Raw genomic sequence first — 17,593 nt, 5'->3', positions numbered from 1 at the left:
GGAGCCTGCCACAAGGAACCTTTTTCATCTGGAACCTACCACAAGACATCCCTTTTCCAAGAAGCTTAGTAGTCTTCAAGATGAGTTTCAAAACACATAAGCCAGTACACTGTGATAATACTTGAACAGTATTGCCAGTAAAGAGGTTAGCAGGTACAGATCATAAGCCTCATCATTCAAATGTTTAACCATAGTACTAAAGCCTTACCATACCTTTGAGCTGCAGTTACCAACTCTTTACAAAAAGGGTTAGCTATTCTGAAAAAACTAATCTTTCACTCCTCTCTCAGACAAATGAATCCTCAGAATAAATCAAGAAAGGAACTAACCTGTTGGCTTCCAGTAGAATGTTCTCCAGCAGGCAAGTGCTTCGTGAGCACTGAGCACCACAGCAGCATTCAGGATCACAGGTGGCAACTTTGAGGAGGACCATATTGCTGAGAAGAGCTTTTGACTGAAAAGCTAAACAGCTCACACTGGAATAAGCAACCACTAGTGTTAAGAAACAGCAGAACTAAATTATTACTAGCCCTCACCTCCAGCAGGAAGAGGTGGTTATAAGGGGGGCCTGGTTGGCTGGGAGGGGCCCTGCAAGATTAGTGGGAGGAGGGAAGCTCAGGTGGCCCCAGGCCTGGCAATAGCCATCAGGACAGGGCTAGACAGGGTATGGGTAGAGCCGCAGGCTTATTTCTGAAAGATGTGCATAGATGCTTCAGTGACCATAAGTAGAGTTGGGTTTTCTTCTCAGCCTGAAGTTAGCATTTTCTGTTGCCTCATGTTCCTTCACATGATCTTGGACACTGCCTCAGTGCTTGCTCAGAGGCAAAAAGTATTAATAACACTACACCTTTAATATTTTAATATCTTTTCTTTGCAGAAGCTGTCCTCTTATAACAATCTTATCCTAGGATAAGAGACTTTTAACATAATTGTACCTCTGTGTTAGTTTGCAGTCAATTCCAGATTTCTGGTGTAGCGTTAAGGTCCTATTCTAAACTGCAAGTCAGAATATAAAATATTTAATAATACCTTATAAGTGTTTTCTTAAAATGTGATTTTTCTAGCTATCTTAACACTTAAAACAATATAAATTGGAAACTCTGTAAGAAACATGAAGAAAGCAAGTATCAAGTATGATAATTTATTTGACATTGGTCAGATCACCTGGGAGCATGAACCAACTTCCTGCCCACATTGAATAACAGAATTTATGTTTTCTAAAAATGATTCCATAAAGAAGCTCAAAAGAATTCCTTCATCCTTGGTCTAGAAGCATCTTCTTCCGTGCGTACAAGACTACATGGTTTGTAACTGCATACAGGAGATACAGCCATGCCTACTCTGCATAGGTCACTCCTTTGATGCTGTAAGTCTTGTGGAAAGAAAGGGAAGCCTTTCTCCCTGTGCTTCTTTCTGGCCTTCTGGGATACCATGTTAGCAAACATTTCTTTAGTGTGAAGATCTCAACCCTTATTTTGTAAAAGATCATTGTACAGCCCACATATTTGCAGGCAAATGCTGGGCACAGAACGTCTCAGACAGGCACAGCTCCCTTTATTGACTACTTGATATTTCATGCTGCTGATGAAGGGACATAGGGTATGCTACACTCTAAAGCAATACCCTACTATTTTAGGGAATAATGAATGATTATTTTGCATGTTTTATTAAAGCCCTCTAGATACTTGTTTACCACATTAATATATTTCACTGCACATGAACACATATTGCTCCATATTAGCGTGGCCTTGCAATATAATTAGATTTGTCTTGTCTCAAACAGAATAGCATTTATAAGCAGAGATATGGTAAGCCTCTTAGCTACTATAGCCATGCAGACGGGGCACTAGTCAGTTGGTCCCGTCACCAAGTCTTGGTGCTCTGTATATTATCTCAAATAGTTTTTTCTTTCCTAAAATCGTGCTTACTACTTGGGTGAATTTTTGCTTTGTATATATTGTCGTACCTGAGAATTAGCATTACTGAGCTAATAGCTCTAATGTGCCTGCTTCATTTGCACATTTTGTTGAGCTGACTAAATATTACTCATAGGGAATAAAATTTGTCTAGAGATGAATGTGCAGACTTTGATTACAGCTACATGTTGCATTTGAAAGCCAGAAGACAAGGAGTTATGTTCACATGTAAGATTCAGGCTGACCCTTTGAAATAATACTGGCTCAGTGTTTTCCATTTGCACAATTGTTGATACAAGTTTATTTATTTGGTGTTTGTGAAGCCTTACAATGACAGTGGCTTTTAGGCACTCTTTTTATACATAATGAGGAAACTGAGAAAAAAGAACAGTGAAATACACTAAACTATAAAAATTTGTTCCAGAAATCACCTTTGTTTTTCACATTTCTAACACGGAAATCTCTGCTCTGTTTGGAAGCTTTTCAGAAGACAAAAGGATTTGAAATCCTTTTTCTTTTTTTCTTATAGATGTGCAATGGTTTAGAGCAGCCAAGGAAGCAGCAGCGTTCAGACCTCAATGGACCAGTTGACAATAATAATACACCCGAGGTAGGTGCCTTAGGCTATTAGGCCATTCTGCTGCCTATCTTCCTGTGGTCAGGCTTCCATGAGAGAAAGCAGACACTATATTGTCAGCTTTCTCCCTCTCACACACACATACTTAGGCTTTGTTTCTTTTCCTGAACTGACAATAAATACCACATCTGCATATTCCAAAAAGTCTTTGAACTATTCCCATGAATCTGTTGCTGCCACATTCATTTTATGTAACTGTCCACGGCATGTACCCAAGTCTAAAATTTCATGATGACGTACAGAATAGAGAGAACACATCAGAAATTCTCTTTTTGGATTATTGGAGAGCAAAAGTAGTATCAAAAAGAAATTGGCTTCTGCTGTTTTTCTTTCTTCACCCACACGCCCCTGCCAAATGTCAGTCTTTGAAACCAAAGGACTGCTTAAGTCCCACAGGAATAATTCTCTTTAAGTAACCCCTAATATCAAGCACATCATTCAGTGCTGAGGGCTCAAATGATTCACATCTTTCTGAGTGGCCTCTGTGGTAAGATGTGTCCTGGCTTAGTCACCTGTGAAAAAGATGGAGTGATAGGCAGACTGGCTCTGGTCATTGAAGACTGGAGCAAAGCCGACATGTAAGAATGCAGAATGAGGTTATGCTTGAGGCTAGACACAATGAAATGAAATTCGGACTTAAAAGCAGAAGTCTGTTATCTCAAAAACATAAAACATATTTAGCCTGCAACCTGCTATATTAATGAAGAGGCACATTTCTAAAGCCTTTTCCCATAACAGAGAAATCAGCCTCTTTCCTGGAAACAGGAATGCCTGAAGAGGCTGGCAAAAGACAAGCAAATGGAAGACTGTATCTGTTTATTGAGAATAGAGACAGTAGCATACAAAAAGCACTGTTGTGGCTCCTGCTGAGATTAAGAGTAATGCTACCTACTGCGCAGAGACAGGTTTTTTCATTCACTGACCCAGAACTTTGCTTTGTAAAATATTGTTAAATGTTCTTAATTGGAAATTAGGGATATCATTAATAGGCAATGTGATCTCTAGTGGACAAACAACTGGACTGGGAATTGCTGGTTTGTATTGCTCATTTGACAGCTGACTTCCTAGGTAATTTTCATGTTCTTCCCCCACCCTGCCCCTTATTGTTTCGTGTGGTGGGATCTGCTTAAAATCCTTTGAGATTCCAGGTAAACAGCACTATGTAACGGTTAGGTTGGATTAATTACTGTGATGTAGTGTCTTTCACTGTGCTAAATAGTGGGTATAGAGAAGTTATACAGAGAAATTTGATTTTTTTTTTTAGAAAGAATGGTCAGCTGTTTAAATATAACATGAATTCACTTCGGTTTGTGAAAATGATTTTCTTACAGCTATACGATTTTTATTTCTCAACAGACAAAGAAAGTGTCTTCATTTCCAAGTTTTGTTGATGGTAAGTTTTACATCATCCATAGTTAAAGTATGATAAAATGGAAGCGAATGCTTTAATGTACTTTAAAGATCACAGTTCTAAAACCCAGTCAAACCCAAGAGAATGCAGCTGAAAGGTTTAAATATATTGAAGTATTTAACATTATCATTCCCCTCTATGGCAATTAGACCCTGGTGGTGATAAAAAAGAGTAGATAGAGCTCTCAGAAAGATTAAGGTGAAGATAGAGACAGCTACAAAAGGGGGTAAAAAAGATGGTAACAGTGGGCCCCAGCAGGGTGGAGATTAACGAAAGTGTAAGAGTACCCTGTTTTTCATGGCCTTGTGCAGAGGAAGGAGTCATTTAACTGTATCACTTTGATGTGATGCCCATTATTGCATTCTGGGAGTCTTAGTTGTTGGAACAAACAGAAAGGTTCTCCTAATCTGACAAAAAATTGGTAATCCAGTCCTCTGTTTAGGAGAACCATACTTTCATGTGTTTCTTAAATCTCCTTTGCACTGCTATTACATATTTTCTGTTTGGAGAAAAATAAGTTAATTTATTAACACAAGAAGATGCACAGAGATAAAATGGGATTATACTGAAAAACATTATCATTCTCTGATTCAGACAGCTGAAGAACTTTGTATGGGGAAAATGCATCCAGGTCTTCTTGCAAAAGGAAATGTCTAAACTGTAAAGTCAGAAAAGACAGTAAGAAACATCTAAGGCTCTGACCCCTTAGATGTGCCATGAACACAGTTTTCCCCACAATGGAAACCATAAATGAATGTTGAAAACTTGATTTCTAATGCCATTCTCAACTCAGGGAAAACTTACTGTGATTTAGAATAATATTATAATGTTCAACACATTTTTCTTCTATTCCCTGATCTCATCAAAGCAACTTTTGTTTTTAGTCATTTTCTTGAAGATCCAGAGCAAATGGGAAGTTCAAACATTGCCCCTTTTACACAGATTGGCATCTGAAGGAAATTATACATAATACTTGGCATGTACTGGCTAACAGACCCTAAATAGAGGTAAATTAAATGCATTCCCCAAAGGTGGCAGAGACAAGAAAGCAAGCTGATACTTTGTAGTAAATATCTACTGATTGTATAGTGGACAACTATAAAAGGAGGCCAGCATGAGTAGAGCTTTTAAACAGACTAGAAAATTCACCCTTCACAGCGCTTGCAGATACAACTGCACATTTTAATTTTTTGAGGATAAAAAGGTTATGTCTCTCTCTTCTTACCAGTCAGCTCACTAATCTGTTGGAAAGGGATCAGTATACTCTTTAGGATAGTATAATACTTTTTTTGTTTTTTAGTTCAGTTGTTTTGCTTTCTCTGAATTTTTTCTACAGTCACACAGTATGTGAGGACAAGCTATCTATAAGGCTTTTTCTATTGCAGGTGTTCTATGGTATTGTCTAATACAAATAAACATGTAACTCACTAGGAGCTTATGATAGCTGACATGACTCCTCTCTGAATTCAAAGAAAACCACAGTTTTTATTATTAATTTGTATGTAAATCCCAAAAGGAAAAGGACTCTACGGTGCATAGGAAAAGATTCTGCCAGCTAACACTCCCTGTTTTTCTCTGAGCTTTGGCAGTGATACCACAACCACATTCTGGTAATATTCATATTCGACTGTTCAGGCACTTAACTTTCAGCACGACTCCTTAACTGCAGTAGCCATATCTATAGCTCTGTGAATACATAATATTTTTCATATGCCATGTGGACATAAAAACAAATTAGATAACAGGCACAAAAAAATACTGGAAATGTGTCCTTTTGCTATTATAATTGTTTCAGTAGTAGTACCACTACATGCTTGTAGTGGTAATTCCATGTTCAGGGCTTCTGGCTTTTTTGCACTCTGTATTTGTCCTATCACCATAAATCTCATTCCCTTGCATGGTCACAACCATGACAAACTAAAGAAATCAGCCAAAGTATAGAACTTGTAGATGGGCATTCTGCAAGGTGACATATGCCTTGTGTCCATTTACTCCTTATGCAAAATCTGCTGCATTACCACACACCCTAAGGTCTCAGTGACTTCAAGGAGTATGATGGTTCTCAGGAGGACATTGAAAGTGCTTCTGTGCCCTGAGCACAATCTCTAAATACTGTCTGAATCCTTGGTTTACACATTATTTTAGACAAATAGAATAATAAATATTCAGAAAAATATGTTCCTAACAGATTATTAAATTCAGTTATGCTGAATTATTGAGTATTCTTTTTCTTATTTTATGAATACAAAATATAAGTTAATTTAAAAGTGTTTAGACCTAGTCTACTTAATCTAGAAATGTTTATACTTGTTGCACTAATAGATCAGCAGAAAACCAAGTAATCTCTATTGCATTGATAAGATAGTGCAGAAATTTATAGTTGGATTTTTCAGAAACAGTTATCTAATGTTTAAGCACCAACACTCAACAAAAAATTCCAATCTTTCTCTCATTGAAGTGATCTTAAAGTTTCAAATCTATTTATCTATTCTTTTCTTCCTCATCAGTAAGCCTTATACATGCTTACAGTCAAGGGCATGCATAAGTGCTCTGATGAGCTGGGACCTCAGCCAAGTCTGCATTTTTATATTATATAAAGCAGTCAAAGAATGGCTTCATTCAGGGAACCCAGTCTGACCCTGGCAATTTTCAATACCATTCCATCCTTCCAACAGATGCTTACCTTACCTGACAGTTGCTTACATTGCCTTGATGCTAGGAAATGTATGTTGGAAATGTTTTCTGCCCAACATGCCTCTGTTTTTTTTTTTTTTTTCCTGCATTAGCTGTTGCTATAAGCATTTTATACATGCTGTTGTTTTATACATAATGTTGCAGAATTTATTGTTAGTATTAATGATTCTGAAAAAAATAACTTTCTAACGCTATGAAGAGATGATGAAGCCATATCCGACCAAAAAATCCTCAATCTTTAAAGAATCTGGCTAAATAAAATTAGGATAATAAAATCGGCTAAAACTCTAGGTTATTTCCATGTTCAGGAAGTTTTTCAGACAAATTAGGTAAAAACACCATTGTTGTCAGCAAATAGCCAAGACATGAGAAGAATTTGTTGTTTCCTTTGTAACACTCATTAATTTCACAGACCCCTAAGATACAGTGGGGATTACTGTTTCATGCTCAGAGATGCTAGCAACGTTTATGTAAAAATAGATCTCTAAACGTGTTTGAAAGGAAAGTGCCTTTGACGTAGCCTATCAATGACTTGGAAATCAAGACAAAAATGTCTTGCTCAAAGCACCAGTATTAACCAGAAGTGGGCCAAATTCTACATTCTTGAAAACAATTGAAGAGAAAACAAGCTTTCCTGAGTTCAGCCAGAGCTTTTGGGAGGGAAAGGAAGAAGATTAAGGGACTGATAAGTTTCAAGTAACCAGCACAACTTTTTCCATTGACAAATCCTGCAGACTCTTAGAATTTTGGTCTTTGCTTGATGTAGTAATGACTGTATCGGAATCTGTACCAAGAATTGCAGTTTTACTTGTCTTCAGATACACAAAGTGTTTCAAGAAAATGGATCTAAATTAACTACTAAAGGAGGTTAGTTAAACTGATATAAATATCATTCAGGTAAGCGTATTTCAGAGTTAAAGCAACCTTGATTCAATTTGCCCTGATTTACTTAGCCTAAAGTGAATGAAGGAAAACAAAATTAAAGGCACATTGATTTTGAATGAGCATGTTGATGCAGGTACCCAATGAAGTTTTGCTAACTTAACATTAAATTCACATCTTTAATTAATTTCCCTCTTTGCTACCCTTGAAACAAGATGTCAATATGATGCAACATTAATATTTTGTTGCATGCTGAAAGAAGTACAGACGTATGAGACTAAGTTTTAGACCTGAAAAGACGTATGAATAACATCATCAGAAGAGGTACCATGTAAAATACATCATCCATCTGCTGAAAAATGTAATGGTGCTAAGATGTAAGTAAAGACGAACAGAGATATAGTAAATGTAATTCTTGTGGTATTTGCATTTTCCTTGATTTCATTCAGTGAATTTGCGCTACAGGAACAAGGATAATTTTTGGAGGTATTGAAAGACTTGGCCTTCATGAAGAGTTTCAGTGACTTTTTAAATTAGTAGCTTCCCAAGGATTTCGTTGAGGGTTTTCACACCTTCAGTGGAGATTGTCGTGATATATTTTTATTCTTTCCCAATACTTTTAGCATTTTAAATTCCACAGAATTCTATTCTGAGTTATAATGAAGATCCAAACTATTACTGGATTTGTATGGATGTTATCTAAAGCAAAATATATTTTCCTGTGATATATAATTGTCCTTTCAAAGCTTGAAACTATAGTGTTTGCTAGCAAAACAAATAGCTCCATTTTGTGTGAGCATTGTTAGTTAATATACGGTCTCTGAAGAGTGCAGGACTGGTATAAATATATATATATATGTGTGTGTTTATATACTTTGATTACAAAGACTGGGTTTTTTTTTGCTGGAGGTTGGCATTTCTGGCAGGCAAACGTGAGGTCTGCGTGGAAGTATAGGTGTCAGCAGTATTGCTTGAGGAAGAAAGTAACTTCTTTTAATCAAGTTTATTTTCTGTTGGAAGACTTTTTCTAAATTAGAACAGGAAAATGAGGGCTAGGAATGCTCACTAAAAGATCTGTGTGCAAACCACTATTTCAGTAAATTTCATCAGCATAGCATGCTGTATACTTTTCCTTCTCCACGTATTAATCTTCCACATTGAATTGATTATAAATAAATAGAACTAATCCACTGTACAAGAAAAATTTTCTCATATTAGCATCTCCCTTCAGTGTAATTTTTTTCTTCACACATGAGATTGATGTACTTCAAAAAAATTTGTTGGCAAGTTGATACAGTTCAAAGCAAATTTCTTTTATAAAACGGTTGAGGAACAGAAAATTCACTGTCAAGAGATTTCAGCCAAACGCTGGAATGACTGTTCTTTACTGTTGATCTAATCAAGCTAGATGTAAATCTTAACAGCTGAATAAAGAGGATGATGAGCATAGTCCCAATATGATATAAAAACTATCCTTTATTCTCTTCTGCGTGCCCCCTCTTTTTCGTCCTTGGAAAGAAACAACTTGCAAAATACAAGTTAATGTTAGAATCTCACTGAAGTCACTATGTATGCAAAGGCGACTTGTTGAATGGAGGCTAAAATTAAAAAACCATGAAGATGTTTTTAAGCTCCACTATTTTCCTCTCTTTTTTCACATGAAGTTTTTCGTACTCTTTCCATGCGCTCCTTTTCTGTAACTGCCTTCCGTGACTTTCCTGCTTTCAGAGGAGAAGGCTGTATGACCTGTTGTGCAGATGCCATTCATTAGACCATGAACATTTTATTGAACTCCTGTGCTGAAGCATGTTTCTCTAGCGCTGGTTTATACAATGTGTACCAGCTTGGGAACTGTATTTTCTGTCAGTCTCTGATTTCAGGCCTTACACGTGACTAAACAGCATCAAGATGCCCACTGTTCTTGTTTCCTAAACTTTGTTAAGTGTAAAGTTTCATGAAGGACTCTTGCTGAAGCAAAGTACACCTTTGTGCCCATTGTTCATCAGTTTTTTTGCCAGAGAGAATGTTTGGGGACTGTGTACTTCTAAAAACATCTCAAAAAAATGTGGAAACACAAATCTGTATTAAACAGAAGTTTAGCTCATGTACTGTAACAGTCATACATAGAAACAGTAAGAAAGTTACGATAAAGGAACCTGTCAGAATTTCTGAAACTTGCAAATAATTCCAATCTGTTTATCAGTGCAGCACAGCAAAAATTTTCCAGTGATTTTCCTCTAGATTTCCACGGTCAAACCATTACACAATGTTTTAAGTACTGTAAGTTCAGTTAATGTGTTTTTTTGGGAAATAATTATAGTGAAAAACATAGTTTATTTTGCGCTGGATTTCTTCACCTGTTTTATATTAGAAAAGGTATTTAAAAGGTTGTTAAAGTTTCAATATCCTTTATTCAATGTCTCCTCTCTCTACCCTCTTTCGAAAGACAGTAGCTGTAAATGTCTCATGTCAGTTCCAGGACCTTGTGAACCTGAAGACCTCATTGATGGAATCATCTTTGCAGCCAATTACCTGGGCTCTACACAGCTGCTGTCTGAGCGCAACCCTTCCAAAAACATAAGAATGATGCAGGCCCAAGAGGCAGTGAGCCGTGTTAAGGTAGGGGACTTCTCTGGTTTGTAGAATACTCTCTGATACTTTGACAGTTGATATCTAAACAGTACAGGATCTGCAACTTCTAACCTATTCTGAAGTGCACATACGTGAGGATAGATCTAGTACTGCAAATACCATTAGTTTCCAGTGCTTATTGTGAAAATACATACAGAATCTCTGAGGAACAAAATATAAATTATTCTAGAGTCTATTCAAAATTGTTTGGAAGCTGTATGAAGAATTCAAGTATTAAAGACAAATTGCAGATTGCAATTTTCCAGTGGCAAAGCATGGGATATTTGTTTGACTGTGGTTTTCCTCTTCAAATTATGAAGATTACTCTCAATATATTGAATTATTACTTCTTTAGGACAAGAAGATTCATTACTGTTGTGTTTGGACTTGGTGTTATTTACAGTGAACAATTTCTCTGTAAATAATTTAGTATAGACTGCTTCATACAGCTGTGTAAAAAAATGCTTTTTTGGTTAATAAGTGAAGAAGAAGATTTTTCTTTTACAATGTTTTGTGGATCTGCTGTATATACCTCATCTAAATAAACACATAGTTAGAAAGAGGTAGATTTAAATGCTAATAGAAAAATTGTGTGCTTAGTCAATAAAATATTTAATTGGTAAAAATTGCACATTTTTGAAGGAAACCAGGTTGGGAAAAACATTTACTTAGCAAGAGACTGTTACGATTGATGATTGATTTGGCATTTAGAAACAAAAGGAAGGCCAGAAGGGTCCAGGTCTTTAATCTTTCCAAATCTTTGAATTTCTGTTTAGCATACTGTGGTATCTCAAGCAGCAAGTAATTGTTATTGCAATTAACTCCCTAAAAACTGTTTTGTGTATTAGTAACAATACTAATCTGTCAGGGATACTTGACTACTTTAGATAGTCATGGAAAAGAGCTTGAATTAACATTTTGTTCAACAATTACATGTAGACATATGATTAATATGGATAGAAAACATTGAGTTTAAAATAGCTCATGTACTGTCATTTTAGGCTGTTGTATATTTAGCAGGATAAATGTTGTGAGCAGCTGTTAACACACAACACTCTTTGGTACAAATTTTTTGGTAATCAATCGACAACATGCGTAACGCCATTAAATCAATTTATGCTTTAGGACTGCGTAAGATATAAGTCTTTCTGTCTTGCACATCCTTATCCCACTTCCCCCAATTTTTTTCATTTTTAACAGTCTGGATTCATAGTCAAAAAGTTTCCCTGACTTTCCACAATGTCTTTTCTCTTTCTTTGTGTGTGCATCTTGTCTGCATTCTTTTTTTATGCTACTCCTCAGAGGATGCAAAAGGCGGCTAAAATCAAGAAAAAAGTGGTGTGTAAACTGTTTTTCTTGAATACTAATGTTTACTTACATTTTTGTTGTACTTGTTCTCCATGGAGTGTTGTGTCTTTCATTATGGATCCTCATAAAGTTGTCATTTTGGTTTCTTCTTTGTTAAGTAGTAGAACACTGGATGGAATAAAATGAACTCATTTTCTTCATTGTTCATTAGCTGGAGTGCCTGTCTGCTGCTCTTCTTTTGTTGAATACCTCTGATTTGTTTAGTCCAGATATACAGAGAATGCTATCTGGGAGATTTTTTTTAATATAATGCTTATTTTTATTTTACTAACCAAAGTGGTAAGATGTATTTCCTGTGTCTGTGACTTAGTGTATATTTATTAAATTATTGTTGATATTTAAAACCAAATAAAATCAATTTACCAGGTAGTAGCTGGAAGAATTCATACAGAGACATTTCACTCGGTTAAAAACTATACTTCAGTTAACTAAATACAGTTGACAAAAATATCACTAAAATTACTCATGCTCTTTTTGATGGTCTTGGATGAAAGCAATGCAAGTAATCTCTGACAAAGTTTGTGCTTACTTTGTATTTTGCTGAATGAGACTTAATTAAAATAAAATCAATCTGAATGAATTATAGGTGTAGCTAAGCCTTTATCACTACAGAAAAGAAGAGTAAATACATCATTCTTCCTCGCACTGTTTCATCAAAGAACCAGTCTCTGACCTGGAGACTGATGTCTGCCTTTAACACGAAGTGATACAATCTGTGGCCGTTTTACTCTGAGGCTGCTAACATGGGTGCTGGTAAATACCTGTTGCAATAGTATACTGTGGACAAGTAGCCTGGAGGAATAAATAGGTTCCTGCTGGAATCAGAGTATTAGGTAAGCTCATGGATGATGCTTCAGTGAGGTAGCAGCTGCTTTACCACCTTCCTGTTTTCTCAGGAAGAGAATGGTTGGAGTGACCTTATGCTATCCTTTCAATCATAGTCTTCCAGAGCCAGGACTCACACTTAGGGAACAGTGTGGTGTTACACTGTAATCCCACTTGCTCTGTGACCATGTTTCCTAATGGGATATGGAACTGTTTCCCTGGTGAGCAGTGCTCAGAAGTTGAGGTCTAAAAGTCAGCTGATGGCTTTCTGTGATATGAGAGAAATATTAGTTCAGCACTCAGTTCTTTACTTTCTAGGGAGAAAACCACCTAAAAATCTAAAAAAAAAAAATGCCTAAAAAAAATCTTAAAAAAAAAAAAAATCTAAAAAACCCATCACAGTACTGAACACCGGCTTGCATTTTTTTAGTGAGCTTACTGAAGATGGCAAAGGCTAAGCAGCTGATAGGAAATAAGTCACTTTCTCAGTTCTCCTACTTTCTCAATTCTGGTGCCTCGAGTACTGAGGTGCATCGATGAGACAGTGAGGAAGAAACAGCCATACTCTTTCTCTTGTTCTGGCTATAAATAGAGAATTTTAGTACTTGAGCTGTCAGTCCCACAGGCTCCGAAAATTCACTCTTACCCACAAAATCAGCGTATGCTTCACTTTCTATGCCATAAATGCATTCTTTGCATGTATTTAGAAACACCTTTGAATAGCTGTCTTTGTAGTGGTTTAACGGTGCGATTGCCTCACATCACATCATGCTTGAAATGATCAATGAATTTGTCATTCTAAAGAGGAAATTAAAATTCCCTTTGTAACAGAGCATCTGTCTTTTAGACTTCAGAGGGAGATTCACAGGCCTTGACTGAAGTGGATCTGTTCATCTCCACACAGAGAATCAAAGTTTTAAATGCAGACACTCAGGTAAGTTATAATTAAAAATCTTTAAGAATAACATTGAGTTAGACGGCACTCTTATAATATTAGTGGGAAACTTCACTAAATTTGGATAGATTCACTGTTGTGAGAATATTTAGAAAGAGCAGTCTTAGGTCTACTATTGTTGGAATGCTTGCCGTTTGCCAAAATAGTAATACTGACACCAGTTGTTTATTTAACGTATGGGAAAACGTCTGCATGTTACTGAGACCTATAATTCAGTTTAGAAAAAGATTCAAAAGTCTTTCAGAATGCATGTACCCTGTTTCTCTGAAACAGTTTCAGTACCCAAATTTACCCAAAGTAATTTGCTGCTTTGACCAAGCTATGTATATCTTGCCATTTTTAACATTTAACCTCCAATTTTTCCATAAATCACATCTAAGCTACCATCCTCTTTGCCTAAAGTAAATTATTAATTATTCATATTAAAGAAGCATCTGGAGACCACAGCAATAAGCAGCCGCAGCCTCTAGGAATAAAGACGCGATCTTCATAAGAAGGACTTTTTTAAGGCATTTACAATTAAATACATATAATTTTTACATGGATCCCAATATTTAGTATAATAATCTCACAATATCCTTGGACTTTGATCATACTTACAGAAAGTCTTCAAATTTTCATTCTTATGAGAGGGGTTGAAAAGGGAAATCGCTTTAGTTTTCACTAAAAAGCTCCACTGTATGCAGCTAACAGCAGTTGAGAAATGGTAAGATCTCAAGTTACATTAAAGAACAAATCATTTAGAAAGTGCTTAGTTAAGCTGGATGTATCCAAACTAGAAAACTAATCTTGTAGTATTTGGAAAAATGCTTGGAGTGACCTTATGCTATCCTTTCAATCATAGTCTTCCAGAACTTATGAAGGTAATATTTAGTCTCTTTTTTTTAGTGGCAGAACAGACCAAGGATAAGAAAGATCTCAAAACAAACCAACCCTTTATAGGCAGTTTGTGAGTAAAGATGAGCAAGAGTCAGCACAGATTTGCCAAAGTAAATCATGTCAAATCAATTGTTTTCTTTTGTGACGGGGAATATATTTGTCCATGGCACAGTAGCAGCACACATTATCTATTGACTTAAATAAGGGGTTTGTCTCATATAATATTTTCTAGATTATATGACCTAGGTACAAGAGAGAGAAACAGGCTAAAAAAAACTTTTGAGAGTGTACTTATTTCTGATATATTGCCATATAGATGGCAATATAAAAGAGCAGAGGGAGATGCACAAGCATGTTTCTTTGATGTGGTACTGTTCAATATTTTCATAAACAACCTGGAAGATAGAAAGAGAAACTGATTATGGAACTTGTATCTTGATGTATAAGATCAGCATTCAGAAATATCACGGCTAACTGAAGAAATGAGCTGAAACTATAGGAGATATTTCAATAAAGACAAATGTAGCACGCTACATTTAGGATTTTGTTTTGTTTTCAGTTAGTATATAATTTGTTTTTCTAACAATGCAAACCATGAAGCACCTATTTTTTCCTTAAATTTAAGAGAATGTTACTGTCTTTTAATCTGAGGGTAATGATAGTATCTCCAGAAAATGGATTATTTTTCTTTTAACAGAAGTGGATATCCTTAACATGCCACTAGAACTCCCAAGAGATGGAGCCAGATGAGTAGAATATCCCATCTAACATGGGAAGCAGTATTTACAATCTGCCATCCATAAATCGTCCTGATACTGCATTTCATCCATGATAACCAATACCACTATTTGTTATGGCTCAGCCATTTTTTGACCTCATGGTAAACATGCATCATCCAGAGAGTATATTATCAAAGCTTATGGCTACTTTTTGCAACACCAGAAAATAAAATGCTAGTTATTATCAGTGTAAAGCTGACTACAGACAATTATTGATAAATGAAGAGCTACAGTTTATAGTTGCAATGTGTGGCAGTAAATAGATAAGTTCTCTCTGTTGAGTAAGGATTAGTCTTCACGAAAGTCACTCTTTCCGTTTCAGCATTAGCTGAAAACCAACCCTTTTAAAAACAAAATAGGAAAGTCCTTTGAGGCAGACCATAAACACTTTGTCAAAGTAACTGTTATCTTATTCTCCCAATTCCCCTGAGATTTATAGTGATATAAAATGCAATGCACCATGAGGAATGGTGTCTAGTATGAGCTGTTCATGTAGATGAAAATAGCAATATTGGAAATTACGACAATTACAAGCTGTCTGGCATTTGCCCTGGGTTTTTTGCCACCCCCTCCCCCCCTTTTTTTTTTACAGTGGGTCTTTCAGAGAGCTGTAAGAGACTTATTCCCATGACTTTTTAGCATTGCCGTTGGTATGCTTTTGCATTTTTGGCTTGGTAATATTTTTCAGTGCTAGTGAAGTTTCCTGACTGGTATAATTACCATAGGTCTATTTCAGCTGGTGTGGCAGCTGGCAGAGACAATCTGTTCTTTCATGGCTTAATCAGTTATATAAAACCTATTTCTGCAGTGTGCCATCCGTGTTTTAATCCATCTGTAGTGTTGTATAGCTCACATGAGGTAGCAGCTGATTTGAAATGTAAAATTCTCAGCTAAAAAATTACATGCAGCAAGGTTCAAAATACTGAGTAGCACCCATAAGGTGTACTGCTGTGTTGGAGCAGAGCCAGCTCTGGTGATTTTGTTGCCCTCAGCAACACTAGGAAATGGCACCCCTGCCACTTTTTAGTGGCTTATGCATTTAGTTACTGAATACATTCAGCCCAAGTTGACCACCTGTTTAGTGTATGTGGTAGAAGCAACCTAAGGTTTGGCCACGTGCCTGCTTTGTATGAGAGTAATTCTTCCCTGACAGCCACAGCTTTACGGGCTTGCAGCTGAAATAATACCACAGCAGCCTCTCCCATCTTCTTGCTCACCCAGTGAAGAGAAGCTGTGAGTGGAGCAACTGGGAAAACTAGTAGAGAAATAGATAGATATGGAGGTCGCTAATGTATATGTGCAGAGCCTCTGGTAGATGATTGGTTCCATAAAATCTTCTGACTCATTAGGCTGTCTAATTCACACTCCCACAGGACTACATCACTTGACAGCTTGGAAAATGCTTAGGCTTTCCTCCCTCAGGTGTAGTTAGGGTTTCAAGAGGGACAACAAATTGGATTCTAAAAGTGTTCCTTAGAAAGGAAGGGAGATTCTGAGAAAGGGGATCGGGACAGGAGAAGATAGAACAGGGGTTTTGAAAAAGGCCAGGAGAGAGGCTGAATTTCTAAGGACAAATATAAGGATAACAAGGATGGAATGGATGGGACTAGAAATGGGATGAGGAAAGAATAGAGAAGCAGATGGGCAGAGATGGAGGGATTCATGGGAAAGCAACAAAGGAGGAGAGAGGGAGAAAGTGAGACAATGGTAATGGAAAATAGAGTGGAAAGGTATATAGAGTGAGAAGGGAAAAAGTCAAGTCATGAGTAAGTCAAAAGTAAAGACATGTTTACAGTCACTATATATTATTTGCCTTATTCCTAATTGTAATTGCATTAGATGGGAAAAAGGTGGGAGGGAGTGCTTTCACCCCTGCAAGGGGAAAATACAAAAAAACCTTTGAGTAACTTTCGTGTGATGATAAGGACAGAAAGACTTTCTTGCAGGTGAGATTAAATGCATTCGTTTTCCCAGTCCATTCACTCTTGTGTAAACTGCATGTATGATTACACCCTTACAGAATACGTAGTTCAGACTGCTGAAAAGCAATTATCTCTGCAGAGCTCCCAAGATCCTGCTGAGAGGTGTCCATTATAAAACATTTTTCCATACCAAGAGAAGTGCTATAAATCCTACTGAGCCCCAGCAACCCTTAGAGACCCCCCAAACCATCACTTAACCATCATGACTTTTCATAGTTTAGGGATAAGCACAGAACATTTTATTTCAAGCCTGAGAAGAATTATTACAATGATTTTATGGGTAGTGATTTTCTTCAGTAAGACAGGTAGTTCTAAGAAACAATGATTGTTTATATTTTTTTTCTCTCTATCAAGTTAAATTGTACTGAAATTCTTAAAACAATTACTCTTGTCAACTTGAGGAACAATCTTTCTCTCTTGGGCCTTAGAGAATTTTCAGCTAATGGTAAACTAATACCTAGCTGCTTATATAATGCTGTTGCTTATATAAATGATGAAAATCGTATATTATCTCATACCACATTTTAGGTTTTTTTTGGAAGATCAGATACCAAGGGAAACCCTGCCACTACAGACACAGCAAGGAGGGTATCTCAGCCTTCTAATATGATTGAGCTAGATGAAAACTGACCTC

At 36.5% G+C, this 17,593-nt stretch overlaps 1 protein-coding gene across 2 annotated transcripts in view; it reads left to right on the top strand.

The window, feature by feature from the left end:
* APBA2 (amyloid beta precursor protein binding family A member 2) overlaps nucleotides 1–17,593 on the top strand; it is a gene marked incomplete at its 5' end in the record, with an annotated part of 45,385 nt that overhangs the window by 8,203 nt on the left and 19,589 nt on the right. Inside the window, 5 exons of one of the 2 annotated variants that reach the window (XM_082005391.1) lie at nucleotides 2,446–2,526; nucleotides 3,910–3,946; nucleotides 10,014–10,159; nucleotides 11,474–11,509; nucleotides 13,212–13,298. In XM_082005391.1, the coding sequence (XP_081861517.1) occupies nucleotides 2,446–2,526; nucleotides 3,910–3,946; nucleotides 10,014–10,159; nucleotides 11,474–11,509; nucleotides 13,212–13,298 (387 nt within the window). The remainder of the gene's footprint in view (nucleotides 1–2,445; nucleotides 2,527–3,909; nucleotides 3,947–10,013; nucleotides 10,160–11,473; nucleotides 11,510–13,211; nucleotides 13,299–17,593) is intronic. The other variant, XM_082005392.1, reaches the window with a different exon arrangement.

Source organism: Phaethon aethereus (assembly GCF_964289735.1).
Source record: "Phaethon aethereus genome assembly, chromosome: 12".
In the NCBI taxonomy this organism is placed as follows: Eukaryota; Metazoa; Chordata; class Aves; order Phaethontiformes; family Phaethontidae; genus Phaethon; species Phaethon aethereus.
The sequence above is the reverse complement of the archived record's forward strand: the minus strand, read 5'-3'. Positions and strand labels throughout refer to the sequence as shown.